Below are 16952 nucleotides of genomic sequence, written 5' to 3' on the forward strand. Positions count from 1 at the left end.
GCAGCGCTGGCTCGGTGAGCGCCGCGGGGTGCGGGGCTGCCGGAGCCCGGTGCCGGCCCGGGGCTGCGGGCGGCGGGCTCACGCCGTGCCCTAAGAGGCTTGTGCTGCGCACATGAGCGCTAAGCCCGGATGCCGCAGCTTTGGGCGCCACAATCGCCTGGTGTGCGGGGATTAGGCCGGTGCTGCTCCCCGGCCGGGCTCGCCCTGCCCGAGGGTGGCGGCGGGACGGACAGCCGCCCTGCCGTGACCCCGCCGCCCGCGGACCGTGGGCACTGCCCGGCACCGTCACTCAGCGTTCCCGAGCGGGTGCCGGCCCCGGCTGCCCGAGGCCCGCACCCAGCCCGGCGCCGGGGCTGAGAGCTGGGAGTCCCACCGGGGAACACCGGGCAGGCGCTGCCCTCGGTAAATCGCACCCAGCCGCAGCACCGCCCGCCCGGCCGCGGCCCCGACAGCCGCGGGTCCCCCGGAACCCACGGCTGCCCGACATCCACGGCTCCCCGACACCCACGGCTGCCCTCACGCCCACGGCTGCCCTGGCACCCTCGGGAGCCGCGCTGCCTGCAGGCTCCCGGCCACAGCGAGGCACCGACGGGGCTGGCGTGGCACCGCCGAAGAAGCCATGGCCCGGGCCACGCAGAGCTTGGCTCCGGCAGCAGAGCCCAGCCCAGCGCACAGTAATTTTCCTCTGTTTACTCGACAACTCGCTGTCTGCCCTGGCCGAGCAGGAGCCGGCGCCCGAGAGGCAGAGCAGCGCTGGCAGCGGGGATGGGAGCAGCAGAGCCTGGCACAGAGGCTCTGGGCGGCGGGGCTCGGGGCCGTGGGGCAGGGGCAGCGGCGCCGCGGAACGGGCGAGGGAAGGGGCGCACAGTGCTGGGGGTCTGCCCAGGCCCCAAGTGCGGGGATGGGACAGGAACAGGCGGAGGGACAGCATTGCCCCGCTCACAGCCATGTGCCCGAGCGGCCCCGGCAGCCCCCGCGGAGCCAGCGGCCCTACAGCCGCTGCCGTCACTGCGGCCTTCCTGACGCGGTAACGAGCCTAATTGAGGCAAATTGCTGGAGCACCAAGCGGTTTCTGGGAAGGTAAATATGGGCATGGCACGGAGCTGTGCCCTGCGCCTGTTGCTCCAGCGTTGCTGTGGCAACACCTGCTGCGGACCCCCGACCCTGCTGGGGCCAGGCTGGCCCCCAGACCGTGCCCAGCAAGGGTGGCCCTGTGTGTGCCACACAATGATGGGACCCTCCAGGGACCTCAAGCCAGCCCCAGCCCATGGGTGAGCTGGGGAAATGTCCTGTGTCCCCTGGCGCCGAGCCCTGTGCAGGTGTGTGCACACATACAGCACACATGTACGCCACACACACACACACACACACACACACACACTCACGTGTACACACACACAGGCAGGCGCTGCCCTCAGCCGCCCTACAGGAGCTGCTTGTTCCTGGTATCCAGAGGGATGAAGGTGCTGACAGCAGCCTGGCCAGACTTGCAGGATGGTTTGGGTGGGAAGGGACCTTTAAACGTCCTCTGGCCCAGCCCCTGCAGTGAGCAGGGACACCTGCAGCACCAGGCTGCTCAGAGCCCCGTTCAGCCTGGCACTGAGTGTCTCCAGGGATGGAGCACCCAAGCACCCCCTGCCTTTTCAGGCAGCCCGCGCTGGAACCACTCTGCCCTAAGCAGAGACTCTGCAGAACCACAGCGCAGCCATGGAGCCAGCCCTGGCTGTGAGCTCGTCCCAGGGCACGGAATGGAGCTGAGGCAGTTGCTCACCCCCAGACTGGCGGCCGGGGCTGTGGCCCCCAGGCAGTGCCCTCTGGCACAGCCAGGCACGGCGGGCAGTGCCCCCAGCCCAGCCCAGCCCAGCCCAGCACGCACCCCTAGGCGCAGCGCCTCGTAGGAAAATTCCCACTTTATCAAGGGAATTGAGCACCACAAATTGGTCTCCTAAGTCGATTCTGCCTGCTGCCAGGCCTCTTCACCACCACCTAATTTGATGACAAACACGTTCCTCTCCTCCTCCCACCCTTTAATCTAATGAAGAGCACTGTGTCCAAGGCACAGGGAAATAAACTCTGATGAGGTCGATTTTTACAGGTAAACAGCCTGATTTCTCTGGCCTGTGGCCTCACTCCTCACACCCCTAACTCCCACCACCTCCCCCTACCGCCTCACCATCCTTGCCCTGCAGTTTGGCATCAGTCTTTATAAAAATCACCTACTTATAGGATGTTTTTTGTACATTTCATTAGAGCTTGAGCAGCTGCTTTGCCTCTGGCTTTAGTGTGCCCAAGCAGAGGAAAACAAGGCAGAAGTGGGGGTGCTGCAGCAGGGCCCTCATGCCCAGGGCGTGTGGGGGTCCTGCAGAGCTGGGATGGCCCCAGACGGGGGGCAGTGCTGGGCTCCCTGGCAGCTGAACAGGCCTGCCTGGACACAGGACACAGCCCTGGGCATGCTAAGGGCTTTGAGCAGGGCATCTCACTGGCCTGCCCGGCTCCCTGAACACACCACAGGGCCCATCCCAACACAAGAGTGAAAGGAGAAGGGCTCTGACAGTGACGCCGTCACTCCTGTCCCCCACTGCCCGCAGCTGCACGGACGCAGGGCCTGGGGTGGCTCAGGAGGCAATAGGGGCTGAGTTTCCATCTTGCTGTGCCAGGACCAAGCAGCAGGAATGTTTTGGTGATGGGAGGTAAACAGGGTTGTGGCAAGTGTCAAGATGCACTCAAGCAGAAATTCTAGCAATGCTAAGTATAGCCTAAATGCCATTAAAGCAGGAGAGGGAAGAGGATATGAGGGTATTAATAGTCTCAACATTTAAATCCTGGGTGCAGCCACAGCTCCCGGGATGCTGGCTGCCCGAGCCCAAGGGCACTGTGCCACCGACACGCTGCACCTGCCTGCAGGGAAACCAAGAGCCCAGCAAGGGCAAAACCAAATGCAGCCCTCTGCCCCTCGTCCACGCCCCAGAGCTGGGCCAGGCTGCAGCACCACACCAAGGCCGCCCCAAAAGGACACCAGCGTTTATTTACAACACTCCTCAAGTGACATACCACAGAAAGGAAAGGGTACAGTACAACTCAAGGACTCAACAAAGGAAAGGTATTGGCAGCCCCAAGTCCCTGCAGCCCTCCCCACAGCCACTGGCACTGCACGGGCCTGGCAGCCCCATCCCCGCCAGCCCGGAGCAAGGGCGGGCAGGGGGCTGCCAGCCCTCCCTCGGGGCAGCCCCGCAGCTCGGCTGGGCACAGCTGGCACGCCAACCCTCAGGCAGGGACGCAGGAACCATCCACGCAGTGCCACGAGCGAGGGGCTAAAGGAAGCACCCCTGGCGTGGCTCCACCACTGCGGCCACCCAGGGCAGGCTGAGGGGCCGGGTCTCTTCCAAGGGCTGCGTATCTGGAAAATGGTGTTAGTACAAAACTGCAGCGTTGCCAGGGCAAGGAGCTCCCGAGCCTTGCTCCGTGCAGCCCCACGGCTGCCCCCACAGCCACCGTCTCCTGTGGGGCTGCAGGTGGCCCAGGTCCCTCTGAGCACCTCTCACAAGCCTGGGGCTGGTGCTGACACTCCACCTCTCCATCTGCAGGAGAGGAACACCTTCCCCTGCAGCACCACAGGGACCAGGCCTGATCTAAGCAGGTAGAAAATGTGGCCTCAGATGTGGCCCACGTGCTCTAGCAGCAAGCAGCCCAGGCAGCAGCTTGCTGCCACAGAGGAACTGGGAGGAGCCTGGCTATGGCCTCCCAGCCCTCAGCTGCACTGCACAGGGGCTGTCCCTGTGTCGGGAGGCACAGGAACAGACTCGACTGTGCCACCTGCCCTCGGCCAGCCCCAGCAGAGGTGGAGCTGAGGCGCACAGGGGAAAGCGAGACCCCGTGCTGTCCGATCCAACAGCGCATCTGCCTCGGCCTGCCCAGCCTGGCACAGAGGGCAGCGACAGGAGGGGAACAGGGGATCGGGTTGCTCAGCATGAAGTGGGGAAGGGCGGTTTGAGGCCAAAGCTATGAGCGGGGGACTGGAATCCTTTGCAACAGGCTCTGGGCAGTCTCGGTGAGGCCCTGAGCATCCTCGACCTCAGGCAGCTTCAGAGCCAGCCCCAGAGCTGACTGGCTCTCCCACGGGCTTTTAGAAGGACAGACCAGAGGAGGAAATCAACACAAAATCTCAAATTAAATCTGCTTGAGGACCTCAGGAGAGCAGCCGACCCGCAGGGAGGATCCACTTTAGGACTTCTTTGCATCCTGTGTGTTCCTCCTCTTCAGATCACCCAGATCGACGGGTTTAAACGCTGCAAGGGAGACAGGAGAGACTCTGGGGGCAGAGGCAGGGCAGCCCCCGCCCGGCGCACCCAATCCGGGCCGGCCCGGCCGGCGCGGTGCCCCCGTCCCCCGCACCTTTCAGGCTGGGGTTCGGCATCTTCTCCACGTATTCCTCGACCAGGCCGCGCTCGGAGCCCATCTGGCTGCGCAGGTCGCGCTCCACGCACTGCCAGGCTGCGGAGACAGGGACAGGGCCAGGGCCAGGGCCGCTCGCCTCGGCCGCCCCGAGCCGCCCGCGCCCCCACCCCGCGGCCGCCGCCCCGCTCACCCTCGTAGATGAAGCGCACGTTCTCCTCGTGGGCCGGCGTGAAGATCTCGCTGCCGGCGCCGGGGGAGCGCGGGCCGCCGCTCCGCTTTCCGTTGTACACCACCCGGGAGACGGGGGAGCTGCAAGCGGAGCGCGGGGGGAACTGAGCCGGGCCCGGGGCCGCGCTGGGCCCGGGGCCGGGCGGGGCTCACCTGGCCATGTCGGCAGCGGCGCTCGGCGGGGCTCGGCGGGGCCGGAAGGGGCTCGGCGGGGCTGCGGGAGGAAGGGAGGGCTCGGCCGGGCCTGGCCGCGCGGCGCCCCCCGCCCGTCGCCGGGCAACGCGCGCCCCTCACCTGGGCCCTCCCGCCTGCGCCAGCCGCACAGACGGAAGCGCCGCACCGCGCAGGCGCGGCCCCGCCCCCTACCGGCGGCGGACACACCCCCGCGCCGGCCCTGCGCACGGCGCTGGCCACGCCCCCGCCGCCACGCCACGCCCCCGCCCGCCACAGCCCCGCCCCGGCGGCACCGGAGATGGCACCGGAGGCGGTACCGGAGATGGTAACCGAGATGCTTTATTGGAAAAGTACAAAGTGGTTCGCGATTCGCAGTACCGGGCGCTGCTGCCCGTTGGCCGCCCGGGCCCAGCCCGGGCGAGCCCCGGTTCCCAGGCAGGCGCAGCCCCGGTTCCCGGTCCGGAATAGCCCCGGTTCCCGGTCCGGAATAGCCCCGGTTCCCGGTCCAGCTTAGTCCCGGTTCCCGGTCCAGCTTAGTCCCGGTTCCCGGTCCGGAATAGCCCCGGTTCCTGGTCCGGCGCAGCCCCGGTTCCCGGTCCGGCGCAGCCCCCGGGCCGGCCCGCGGCGCTCGGTGTTCCGGTCCCGGCTCAGCGCAGCGCGGCGCCTCCCAGCAGCTGCACCAGGTCCTCGTACTCGGGGTCGATGAGGTCCGAGGGTTTCTCCCCGTCGTCCGTGGTGGCCTCCAGGCTGGCCCCAAGGGACAGCAGGTACCTGCAGGGCGCGGAGCTGAGCAACCGGCCCGGCCCGGGCAGCCCGAGGAGCCGCCGGTGCCCGTGCTCCATGCCCCGGGGCCGTACCTGGCGATGTCGGCGTAGCCGTCGCTGCAGGCCATGTGCAGGGGCGTCCAGCCGTTCTCGTCGCGCTGGTGGATGTCAGCGCCGTACTTGACCAGGAGCTTGACGCAGTCCAGGTTCCCCGTCAGCACGGCTTCGTGCAGCGCTGCCATGCCTGCGGGGACAGCGGGTCAGCCCTGCCCGGGAGGGATCGCTCTGCACGCTGCATTCGCAGCTCGGGAAAGGGGGCAGGCACTCTCCTGCTCAGGGAGAGGACGGTGGGGAAAGAAGCACAGAGTGAGAAAGCCAGAGGAGCTGCTGTGGGTTCCTGCTGCCCTTCTGCAGCATGAATGCCCTGTCTGGGAGGGTCTCCATGGCCCTGTGAGAGCACAAGCCAAGCGCAAGAAAAGGACAGATCTGGGCTCCACACCAGCCTGTACAGATCAGGCATTCCATGAACAATTTCTGGTGAGGCTGTGCACACAGAGCTTTCCCTGAGCCCCCAGAGTCAGACATACAAGAGGGAGCAGTGCCTGTGAGAAACGGGCAGAGCCAGGAACAAATGCAGATCCCCCAGTCAGGGGAAAAGGCAGGAGCCCCAGGGTGCTGCCCAGAGCCCGCAGCCTGTGCTTGCTGCCGTCCTTTGGGGTCCCGCCAAGCTGTGGGGGCTCGATGGTGCCTTACAGGGACCGGGGCCAGGCTCCCCCTTTCCGCTGACTCTGCTGGTACGGGGAGATGCTGGGGCCACCCTGGGGCTCTGCTCCTTGCTGAGGGGCCCAGCTTGCTCAGTCCTGCTGAGGGTGGCCCACAGCGCAGCCCCGGTGTCCCTCACGGCCCCACCAGGCTGTGCCGCCCAGCAGCACTCACCAGAAGGGTAGATGGTGTCCAGCGTCACCTTCCTGGCCCGTATGAACCGGCCCACCTGCTCCAGGTCCCCCTGCTTGATGTGGTCCTGGAAGACGACGTCGTTGGGGAAGCGCACGGTGCGGGAGGCCCGGAGCCGGGGCGCGTACCGGCCGTACCGCGGCGTGCACCGGCCGTACCGCGGCAGCGCCGGGCAATAGTCCCTCATGCTGGCGGCAGCAGCCCTCAGGCACAGCGGCATGGGGCTGCTCAGCACGCAGCCCTGCCCCTCGCTGCCCTGCTGCCTCCTCTGCGGCCCTCACGGCCCTCCCGGCTGCAGCTCTGTGCTGGCCCCGCCGTGTCTCGCTGTGTCCCCTGCTGCAGGGATGTGGCTGTCACCGTGCTCCTCTCCTGCTCTCCTAGGGCACTCGCAGGACGTGGCACCGGCACCGCAGCTCACCTCCAGGCCCTTGGCCCAGGACTGATGCACCGCGTTATAAAGACTGCCCCGGGCTATTTTGGGGACGTGCAGCTCATGCTATTTGCCATGATGCTTTGTAATCGAGCCGCCCGGGCCTGCAGCCTCCCACTTTTGGGCAGAAGTTGGTGTCTCATCTTACCACCCACCTGTTGACGTGCCCCGTCCGAGGGGTCAGATCTACTCTTGCTTGGGTAGTCCTTCAGGGGAGCCTGGAAGGAATTTCCCAACATCAAGCCCTTGTGGGGAAAGGGGCACTGGCCGCCCTGTCCCAGCGCAGTGTGGGTGTGCCAGGGCTGTGGGCACCGTCACATCCAGAGCTGTCACCCTCCTGTAGCTGCAGGGGACAACTCAAAAGGAGCAGGAGGAGCTGTGCTGCCCAGCCCAACTGTGACAGCACACAGCCAGCAAGCACAGCCTGAGTGTCTGATGGCCCCTGTGCCCTTGTGAGGACAGAGGTGCTGCTGGTGATCCCAGGACAGGCACAGAACAGAAGCCTGCCCTGCTGGTCCCTTGTCCTAGAGACAGGGAAGCAGCTGCTGCTGAGGGCAGGCTACTGCAAGCAGCCTTCGAGGAACAGCAGAAGAACAGCACCACCACCAGACAGCCCCTGCCTCTGATACTCTCCAGCTACACTGTCGTGACCCAAAACAGAACCATCTGCCACAGAGGAGTCATTCAGGTCCATCAGGGTTTAAGCAACCACTGTTTTCTCCCACCCAGGTTTGGGCACATCAGACAATTAAGCATTTTGTGCTTTGTCACGGTGATGGGGATTGTCCAGGCGGGCGTGTCAGAAAAAATCCCTGTGCTGCTTCAGGAGTCAGGGGTTTCACTCTGCCCACCTGCTGCAGACCCCTGCCCTGACCCCAGCACCACAGGCAGGCACACACCCCAGAACTCCTGCACTTGTTTATCTGCTGGCAAAAGCATCGATCCCTTGGCTGAGCATCCGCTCGTGGATGCGCCTGAACACAGCACAGAACACTCGCAGCCTGCTTTCTTGGAACAGCAATTAGGCATGTACATCCAATGGCTGCTGAGCTCCTGCCCTGCCACAGGGACCCTTGGGCTAGGGGAGGCACCTCCTCTAAGCCGGGCACAGTGGGTGTCTGCCCAGGGAGAGGAGAGCTCTGCAGAGCTCAGGCTTGGTCACAGTTCAACTGGCTGTGCAAAACAGACCCAGCTGAGTCAAGTTCTAGTCCCTCCTTTCAGTGGGACTTGATTAGCGAGAGTCCCTTCCTCCCCACTCCAAAAGACCAAGCAGCTGTCACCAACCAGCCCAGGCCCCCAGCACCACTGTGTTTGTGGGTGCAGCAGTGGCCACTGCCCACCTTCAGTCATAGCCCTGGAGGGAGGCAGCTCCTCCCTGTATCTGCAGGTACAGGTCTCACACACACCTGGCTGCTGCTCTGTCAGGGACAGCCCTTCCTCATCCCGTGCTGAGGGGGGGCCTGCTCAGCCCCAGCCCTGGCGCTGCTGTGCCCCAAGTTTGGGAACACCACATCTGGGGCCCAGCAAAGGCTGGAGCTGGAGACAGACACAAGTGTTGTCCAACACCCTGTGCCACTGCTCCAGCACACATCCCATCCACTGAGGTGCCCCCAGTTGTCCTCTAGCCTCACCATGCCCTCCCTGTGACATTTATAGCATATTTTCTAACCAAAATACCTTCAGCAGCAAGCAGCAGGTTTGGAAATAGCAGCAGTGGCTCAGGGGGTCATGTGAGCCTGACTAGCAGAGCCCAGCAGCAATGTCCCCTCAGCCCGGCCAGCTGGCCCAGGGGCTGCGCACTCCCAGAGCCAAGCCACGGCCGCTCACACCTGCACCAGCCCTGGAATCCGGACAGGACACCGGCACTGGAATGTTCTTTTCCTTTACTAATTACTTGGAGAACGTGACACACACCCCATTGCAGCAGAGTCCCTTGGGAATCAGCCTACAACTCTGATCTCCCCTTCCAGGGTAGGTTCAAATATCCTACATGCTGATAAAGACAAAGAGACATAATAGTATTAAAATCTCAACTTTATTTGGCCATCAAATTCAGTACCAATGTTATTGTAGCAGAATGCTAAGAACCAGCCTGATGCAGCTCAGGCCTGTGAGGCACTCCCTCAGCCACATTCCCAAACCCCAGTAATTGCAAATGTCCTGTCTGATCTGTTTATCAGGCCCTCCCCCACCACCCACCTGCCGGGTCAACCCACTCAAAATAATTCGTGAAAGGGATTGCAACTCTTGTCTTTGATCAAAAGGATGTCAACACAGCTGGTGAGCCAGCAGCCACCTCCACCCTCAGAGCCTGCCACAGCCAGTGCACACAGTATTCCACCCCTCCAGGAGCTTGGAATAGACATCTCCAAGCGTCTTAAAGGAGAAGGGAAAGGAAACGTCTGGCTAGCATGAAGAGAAGCACCTTCACATACACCTTTCCCCAGGAAGCCATCAGCCTTCTGCCCCCACATCTGCTGAAGGCCAGCTCCAGGGAAGAACAGCTGACACCACTAAGGACCCTGCCAGGTGCAGAAATCAATTAGGGGCTTTAGTTTTAAAAGAAAAAGAGAAAAAAAAAGCTGTCTGGAAGATGTTAGTGGCAAGGCTCCAGATTGTCAGGCTACTGAACTCCTGGTACCACCTCACAACCTCCTGCTGCCCAGAAGAACAGAGTTCTCCAGACAAAAGCTGTGTACAAAAAAGTACATCACAATAGAAAAAAGAGCCCAGCTGGCTGGGCTGGCTCCCTAGTGACAGTTCCCTTTTCAAAAGCCAAAAGAAAGAAAAGGTAAGTGTACAGACAAGTGAGGGTAAAGTGTTACTTTAGAAGCCAATCCCTGGATTTCCAGTCATTTACCTTCTGCTTTAAATCTTAATGGGTTTCTGACTCACTGGGCTGCATCATAGCAGCCAATTTAGTGTCTGATTTTTTTGGGTGATGTAGATCAGTCTTCTCTTTACAATTCATCCTTTTGAAGTTTCTGCTCATCCTCATCACCTTCCTCAAGTTCAGTTTCTTCATCCATCTCCAGGTCCTCCAGATCCTGTGGAGGTTACAGACAGCTCCTGGTTGCTGGCACATGAGGCAGACCCAGAACCCAGCACTGAGCAGCACCCCTCATCTGGTCACTGCTCTCTGCTGCCATGCTAACAACACATCCAGAGACTTCCATCAAGAGCTTCAGACTCAGGACATTAAGGATTAGGAAGCCTTACAGAAGATGGCACCTGTACACCTGTAGTAGCCTCCCCAGCCCCCAGCAGGTGAGAGCCTCCAAGCAGACACACAGGTATGTGGCGCTGATCACACAGCCCAGTTCCAGGTGCCCAGTGCCCCAGCAGTGCTGCCTGACACCCTCGGGGTGCTCTCCAGGACAGGAGGCACTGCAGGCCCACAGCCACCCAAACAGACCACACTGGTGTGGGCACTTTGCTCACCAGCAACATGATATGGAACAACACAGGATCTTATTTAGGACTGAGGGTTCAGGCACAGAACCCTGCTCCCAAGGGCCCAGAGTAACCATACACATTACTCACATCATCAGCTGCTGCCCCATCCTGACCTCCGCTCTCCAGGAATTTTTTGAAGCCTTCTAGTGTCCTCTCCCCATTATAGTCAATTACCTACACAGGAAAACACAAGGATGCTGGTTATGGGCACTACAGACCCACACCCCTGGAGAGGAGAATTCTCTTTCTGAGCAACAGTGAACATGCCAAGCAAAAGGGAATTTAAAAATTCACCTTCACCCATATGAGACGAAGGAAAACAGCTCAGCCACTAGACTTCAGAGATCACTGCGAGGAAAGAATAGCCTGCAGATGAGCACACTGTCCTCTATGCTCCCTCTTTTCCCCATTCCCACTTCCCACTGCCCCCCAGGCTCTTTCCCTACAGCCCAGACCCCTCAGAGGGCCCTGGGTGTCCTGCAGACTCGCTGTGTTCCGTGCCCACAGGATGCAGAGCCCTCCCCAGTCCTGTGCAGAGCGAGCAGCGAGTGCTCTGTGCTCCCTGGCCAGCCCAGCTGCCTGCTTACATTTCTGCCAGAGCCTGCAGGGAAGAACTTGAGCGTGGGGAAGCTGTGGATTTTCACTGCCTCCACTTCATTAGCTGTCGAGTCCATCTTGGCAATGACAATATTCTCGTGGTCCCTGTAGGTTTCTCCCAGCTTGTCCCAGATCGGGGCCAGCTGCTTGCAGTGACCACACCACGGGGCATCTGTTAATCACAGACACACAGCTGCACCAGCAATCTAACGAGGCACCACTCCTCCCCAGTCAGACAGTTCTCACACATCTCTGCAACCGAGGCACTGCTTTTGGGGCCCAGGCTGCAAAAGGCTTTTCCCCTAATCCTGGTCACACAGGGGTTTTGGGAATCCTTTCACACCAGTTACTTGGAATCAGCTGTAGAAAGATACTCACAGAACTCCACAAAGACATTCTTGTTCTCATCAAAAGCAACTTCTTCAAAGTTCTTCCCAACCAGAACTTTGACAGGATGCTTGTCCCAGTCTTCAGGAAGATCCTGACTCATTAGGTGGGGCTGGAATAAAAAGTGAAATTCAGACAAACTGTTTGCTACATAGCTACTGGGGCTGATCATGCAATCACACATCCTGGAAAAGCCAGGTTTCAACACCCCACTGGTGCCTCAGTCACAGGCTGTAAGCAACCAGATGAACTGTCACTTCCTCTTCTCCCACAGAGCCTCCTTCCCACCCCGGCCCAGCAGGAGGAGCAGGTGCTCTTGAGCAGAGAATGACAACAGAGCTCTGCAGGAGGAAAGCCCCCAGCCCTGCTGACAGCCCTGTTCCCCAAGGACTGGGCTTTGCCGCACCCTCACTGCGGGCTGAGCCACACAGAGCCCCTCAGCAGATGGGAGCTGACAACCCTTTCCCCTGTGCCACACAATTCACACCTTCCACACACTGCTGGCACAAAGAGCAACTGGACCAACAGTGCAGTCCCCACAGGGAGAGCACAGCTGCCTGCTCTGGCTCACCCTCCTGCAGCCTCCGGGCCCCAGCAGCTTTGCCTTTCACTCCTAAGCACAAAGCCCACGGGATGCTCCGTGCACAAGGCGGAGGAGCTTCTCCAGCCCCTCACAGGGAGCATTTCTGTTCCCTCTCAGCCACCCCATTCATCACCACTGCTGCTAATCCACATACCTTGATCTTGCCTGCCAGGAATTTGTTACAGAACTCTTTGATCTTGTCTGCCGTGAGCTCATCAGATTCAGGTTTGTATTTGGTCATTTCTTCCTCCAGGGTGATCAGACGTACAGCTGGGCACTCTTCCTTCTTCAGGCCAAAGAACTCCAAAATCCTCTGGTTGTCACTGTGGTCACTGTCTATGAAGATGAACAGGATCTTGGGAGGAAAAAAGGGAAAGGCAGGAGGTGAACACGAGTACCTTGTAGCTACTGACGCTTCAGGTGCACGCTCACACCAAGTGTAGCTGAGCTGGCTCTTTTCCTCCCCTGTCCCAGAGGAGAGAGCTAGCTTCAAGTTCCCCTCCACAGCTGCTCCATGGTTAAAGACAGTGCTACACCTCTCTGCGGAGGTGGGTGGTCTCCTAGCTCATGATCCAAGAAATCCAGCTCACCTTCCCTTTGAAGTCCCCAGCTGCACTCTTGAAGTTGTCCAGCTTCCCTTGATAGTCAGACACACTTTTTGGTAGGAAAAGCAGAATATGAGTCTTGATCTCTCCTCCAAATATTTTAGGAGCAGTCTGAGGAGTAAAAAATAAACTTTATTTTTGGAACAGAGGCATATCAGTATCCAGACCAGTTTAACTCCAATGCTGCAGGCCTGCTCTGCACAGCAAGCTCCCATCTCTGTATTCTGTGTCCTCCCCACTCCTCCACATCCCCAGAGCCAGCTCCACAGTAAAACATGATCATACAATCTACAAGTGGACCTCTACTACATTCTTGCAGCAGCAATGGGAAGGCCTTGTTGGACATCTAAAACCCACCTGCTCAGTGAACTCTATGACCAGAGGCAATGAATTAGACTTGATGAAGTTCAGCAGATTATCTTTTGTGAGATCCCCTTCAAAGTTGTTCTGGCCTTCATCAAACTGCAAGAACAGACATTTTTCATCAGAACACTTGTGCATCTCACACAAATCTCTCACTGCCCCAAGGGATCTCAGCTGCACTCCTTCTGAGCAGGCTTCCATCTCAACGAGGTTACCAAAAATCCACCTAAAACCTGGATCAAGGTGCCCATCTTCCTTGCAAGCAAAGCTTTAAATCACCCCCCACCAGAAGGCAAGCAGCAGCAACAGCCAGGTTTGATCTCAGCCTTGCTCTGCACCACTGTGAGAGCACTCATGGTGCAAGTCACCAAGAAGGGCCCTGAGCAGCCACTGCAGCCACACAGTGCTGGGAACAGCTGACAGCAAACAGCAACTTGCCCAGCTCAGGGGACTCATTCCAGTCTGTGTTAGGACAACAGCACATGCTGCACACCACACTGGAGGTGCCAGGTCCTGTTCCACGGGGCCATCACCCCGTCAGCCCTGAGCAAGATTCCCAGAACCCTCTGGCAGCCTGAAACAGCAACAGCTGCAGGGAGGATGTGCAGAAGGGCACAGCAGTGCCCTGGCAAGGCCACACTAGGGCTGTTGACAGAAGGAAGAGTGTGGACTCAGATACCCTTCTGTTAAGGGGAGGCATACCAGCCTCAGTGGAAAAGCTGAGGAAAACAACTCTGCAAACACTCTGAGGAGTTCTGCAGATTGCCTCAGCACCATCAGGACAGCTGTGTGAGGCCCTCTGCAAGCCTGGACAACTCTCACAGAGTAAGAGAAGAACAACGAGCCAAACCCTCTCAGTTCGGACCCCACTAATGGTATGGAGCCAAAGCCCAAAACAGGCCACGAAGGTCTCCTGCCCTGGGGTTTGATTTCTGTGGGTGCTCCTTTTCTGCCTGGCTCAGAGCAGATCTATGCAGGAGCTGCTGTGGCGCTGCCACGCCATTGCACAGAACAGAGAGGAGCCCCAGTGGCTGGGTAGGTCTGAGCACTCCTGCCCCTCCCCAGCCTGGCACAGCATGGTCACTCCTGCTCCCAGCACACACTGGCTGGCACACAAAGCTGACATACAGAGCTACTCATACAACAGCACACAACTACCAAACGAGACAAGAACAAAACACTCCTCCCTCCCTTCTCCCCGCATTTTGTTAATGCATTTTGAGCTCATTAGCCAGATATTTCCTCAGCTACACTGACCTGAGTGACTCTGACTCAGAATTGAAGTCTACAAGCTTCTATCACCATAAAAAACCTACAGTGTCAGAGGTACAGTATAATAAAACAATTGTTTCAGGTGAACAAGAAGGAAGTCTTGTGTTAGGTCAGGCTGGGCAAAGTCACAATTGATGACATTACAGCTTTAGTAAATCTGAACCCAAAGCACTCAGTCCTGCCTCACAGCACCTCTGGGTGAGGAGCCACCAAGCCTGAAGAACCTCTTCTTGTCTGCTCAGACTTGGAAATCCATCCCAGTGACAGGGATTGTCATGCCTCCATTAGAGCATTTGTGGTTCTGTAGGCAGTCAGCACCCTCCTGCACATAATCCACTGCCCCAGCCCAGTCAGCTGGAACTGCAAATCCTCTTAGGAGCTTCTCTGGAATCCCTGCACTGCAGAACCCACAGCAGTGAGACAGAGCAGCTCCTGGACACAGCAGGGGTCAGCAGTGGGCAGTGAAAAGCAGCTCTGCTACGACACAGCCAAACAGCACCATGGCAGCCAGAGGGCTCATCTACTGTTCCCCTGGGCCTGTCCAGGACTGTGAGACACTGCTGCACTGCAGAGAGCTGGGTAAAAGGGAAGGGAGTGAAGGAACAACCTGCACCCAAAGCCCAGCAGCTCTGGGAGAGCAGCACAGGGCTGGCAGACTGACACAGCTGCACACTGTGGGCCCTGAGGCTCCCCAGCCCACAAAGGGGCCACAGGCTCTGAGGCCCAAGAACAGCTACAGCAGCAGCATGGGGCCTTTGTTTCATCCAGGACTGACCTTGTGGGAGTCTGACTAATTAAATAAAAGGAAAGAGACAGCAGAGCCCAGTGTGGTGCTCAGGCTTGGGACCAGCCAGTACCTTCTTGAAGAGGATGACACTGTCCTTACTAATCTGGTACTTGGTGAAGACATCTGCACTGGAGGAAATCCCAAAAGGAATATCATCCACAGCTTCTGCTGCCTGCAGGAACTCCTTTGCTGCCTCTGATGCCGAATCCTGGGGAGCAAAGGAAGGTGTCTCAGAGGAGCCACATCACCTCAAGCATTCCCATCCCAGGGCCCAGCCCGAAGAACTGGAAGATCAAGGAAGGCAATGCAGCGAGTATTGCACAAGGCACAGAACCTTCCCCAGCCAGGAGGGAGCAGGGAAGGCCCTGGACACACACAAGAGCATCTCCAGGGGAAACACAAACTCTACCTTGAAGAAACCAATCACCACCACTTCACTGGAGTCCACCAGAGCCTCAGCAGCAGCCACATCAGCCAGGCTGGCAGCAGCCGGGCCCGTGCGCTTCCTCAGCCAGCTGACGATGTCGTCTGCCTCCCTGCCAGCTACAGGAGAGAACAAGGAGTCACCTTCCCCCAGCCAAGGCCAAGAGCACAAAGCCCTACAGCTTGCAGAGACAAGATTTTCAGCAGCTGGTCAAGAGATCAGCAAGAACCAGGATCGCATTTGCGCAACTCTTTCCCTTTCACTCATAGTGTAATTAAGCTTATCCCTAATTGATAAGTCAAGGTACAAGGGACTCCCACAAATCCATTCCTCTCTCACCTCCTGCCCCCGTCCTTAAACTTTGACCAGTAATGCAACACACTTCTCCATGACCTCAGTATTACTTATGCTATCACAGCACCTTTTCCTTCCAGGATCTCTATTATGGATGTCACCCTCTGTTACCAGCACTCTGGGGCCTGGCTTGGCTGAATTCTGTCTTGGCCTTCCTTGCAGCCCTCTCACTACCCGTGTTTGCCTCCTCACCCAATGGCCCAGGTGTGTTTCCAGTTCTGGAAAGGCTTGAGTCAACTTAAGCAACACAAAAAACAAGCTCAAGTCACTTTGCTAAAAGCAGCTTCCTCCACTCTGGCTGCCCTCAGGGATCTCTCCAGAGGGAGGCCATTGCAGGCTGGCCTGCTCCCCATGGGCTCAGCACCATCCCCAGGTCGTTGTCACAGTGGACCTTGTCCGGGCACAGCAGCACAGCTCCAGCACGGGGCCATGTGCTGGGACCCGGCGCCACGTTGCTGCCCTCTGCACCCTGGCGGCGCAGCCAGGCCCGCTTCACCTGCGTCCTGCCCCTCCTCACCCGTGTACTCCTTGGGCGCAGCCTTGTCGCCGTTCTTGAAGAACTTGATGGTGGGATAGCCACGCACGCCGAACTGCTGCGCCAGCTCCGACTCCTCCGTGGCGTCCACCTTGGCCAGCCGGATTTCCGAGCCCTCCGCCTTCAGCTTCGCCGCCGCCTTCGCGTACTCGGGCGCCAGCGCTTTGCAGTGCCCGCACCACGGCGCGTCTGCGGGATGGGGAGTCAGCGGCGGCCAGGCCTCCCCGCCACCACTCCCGGGCGCACCGAGGCCCGCCGGGACTCACGGAGCCCCGGGGAGGGGCGGGCCGGGGGCCGCGCAGACCCCCGCCCCGGCCCGGCCCCACACCCGCCAGGGAGAGCCCGTCCCGCAGCGCCTCTCCCCGGCCCGACCCTCCCGTCCCCGGCCGCGCCCTCGCTCCCCGCCCGCCCGCTCCCCCCGGCCCGGCCCGGCCCGGCCCCGCCGCGCTCACAGAACTCGACGAGCAGGTATCGGTGCTCGGCCAGCGCCTGCTCGAAGGAGCTGGCGCGCAGCACCAGGACGCCATCCTCCTCCTCCTGGGCGGCGGCGCGGTGGGGCAGAGGCAGCAGCAGGGCCGTACAGAGCAGCGGGAGCAGAGCGCGCACCGCCGCCATGGCTGATGGCGGCCTCAGGGTCGGGCTGG

The 16952-nt window shown here is 59.9% G+C and overlaps 3 protein-coding genes across 3 annotated transcripts; all 3 read right to left on the bottom strand.

Moving 5' to 3' along the window:
- Positions 1–3006: 3006 nt before the first annotated feature.
- Positions 3007–4875, bottom strand: MCRIP1 (MAPK regulated corepressor interacting protein 1). Its single transcript, XM_063175767.1, has 4 exons — positions 4777–4875; positions 4586–4704; positions 4393–4491; positions 3007–4286 (listed from the first exon to the last, which is right to left on the bottom strand). Exons 1-4 carry the CDS (start codon positions 4782–4784, stop codon positions 4222–4224), a joined length of 291 nt encoding a protein of 96 aa, XP_063031837.1. The 5' UTR covers positions 4785–4875; the 3' UTR covers positions 3007–4221.
- Positions 4876–5115: 240 nt separating this feature from the next.
- PPP1R27 (protein phosphatase 1 regulatory subunit 27) lies at positions 5116–6998 on the bottom strand. Its single transcript, XM_063175587.1, has 3 exons — positions 6498–6998; positions 5655–5805; positions 5116–5568 (listed from the first exon to the last, which is right to left on the bottom strand). The coding sequence occupies exons 1-3, from the start codon at positions 6733–6735 to the stop codon at positions 5445–5447; spliced, it is 513 nt and encodes a 170-aa protein (XP_063031657.1). The 5' UTR covers positions 6736–6998; the 3' UTR covers positions 5116–5444.
- A 1963-nt stretch (positions 6999–8961) lies between these two features.
- On the bottom strand, positions 8962–16952 carry P4HB (prolyl 4-hydroxylase subunit beta). Its single transcript, XM_063175548.1, has 11 exons — positions 16761–16952; positions 16291–16497; positions 15405–15538; positions 15066–15203; positions 12931–13035; positions 12559–12684; positions 12123–12323; positions 11377–11497; positions 10989–11170; positions 10489–10575; positions 8962–9992 (listed from the first exon to the last, which is right to left on the bottom strand). Exons 1-11 carry the CDS (start codon positions 16921–16923, stop codon positions 9906–9908), a joined length of 1551 nt encoding a protein of 516 aa, XP_063031618.1. The 5' UTR covers positions 16924–16952; the 3' UTR covers positions 8962–9905.

The sequence above is a fragment of the Melospiza melodia genome, chromosome 24, assembly GCF_035770615.1.
Source record: "Melospiza melodia melodia isolate bMelMel2 chromosome 24, bMelMel2.pri, whole genome shotgun sequence".
Lineage (NCBI taxonomy): Eukaryota > Metazoa > Chordata > Aves > Passeriformes > Passerellidae > Melospiza > Melospiza melodia.

What these genes read in the sequence shown, in the direction of transcription:
- MCRIP1 (XM_063175767.1), bottom strand. An exon ending in CGTGCGCTTCATCTACGAGG is followed by an intron (nt 4,492 to 4,585) that starts GTGAGCGGGGCG and finishes CTGTCTCCGCAG; the next exon opens with CCTGGCAGTGCGTGGAGCGC. An exon ending in GCCGAACCCCAGCCTGAAAG is followed by an intron (nt 4,287 to 4,392) that starts GTGCGGGGGACG and finishes TCTCCCTTGCAG; the next exon opens with CGTTTAAACCCGTCGATCTG.
- PPP1R27 (XM_063175587.1), bottom strand. Translation starts at nt 6,735, where the DNA reads ATGCCGCTGTGCCTGAGGGCTGCTGCCGCCAGCATGAGGGACTATTGC. An exon ending in GGACACCATCTACCCTTCTG is followed by an intron (nt 5,806 to 6,497) that starts GTGAGTGCTGCT and finishes CTGTCCCCGCAG; the next exon opens with GCATGGCAGCGCTGCACGAA. An exon ending in GGCTACGCCGACATCGCCAG is followed by an intron (nt 5,569 to 5,654) that starts GTACGGCCCCGG and finishes CGCGCCCTGCAG; the next exon opens with GTACCTGCTGTCCCTTGGGG.
- P4HB (XM_063175548.1), bottom strand. Translation starts at nt 16,923, where the DNA reads ATGGCGGCGGTGCGCGCTCTGCTCCCGCTGCTCTGTACGGCCCTGCTG. An exon ending in TGGTGATTGGTTTCTTCAAG is followed by an intron (nt 15,204 to 15,404) that starts GTAGAGTTTGTG and finishes TTTGCTCCCCAG; the next exon opens with GATTCGGCATCAGAGGCAGC. An exon ending in GAATGTCTTTGTGGAGTTCT is followed by an intron (nt 11,171 to 11,376) that starts GTGAGTATCTTT and finishes TGTGATTAACAG; the next exon opens with ATGCCCCGTGGTGTGGTCAC.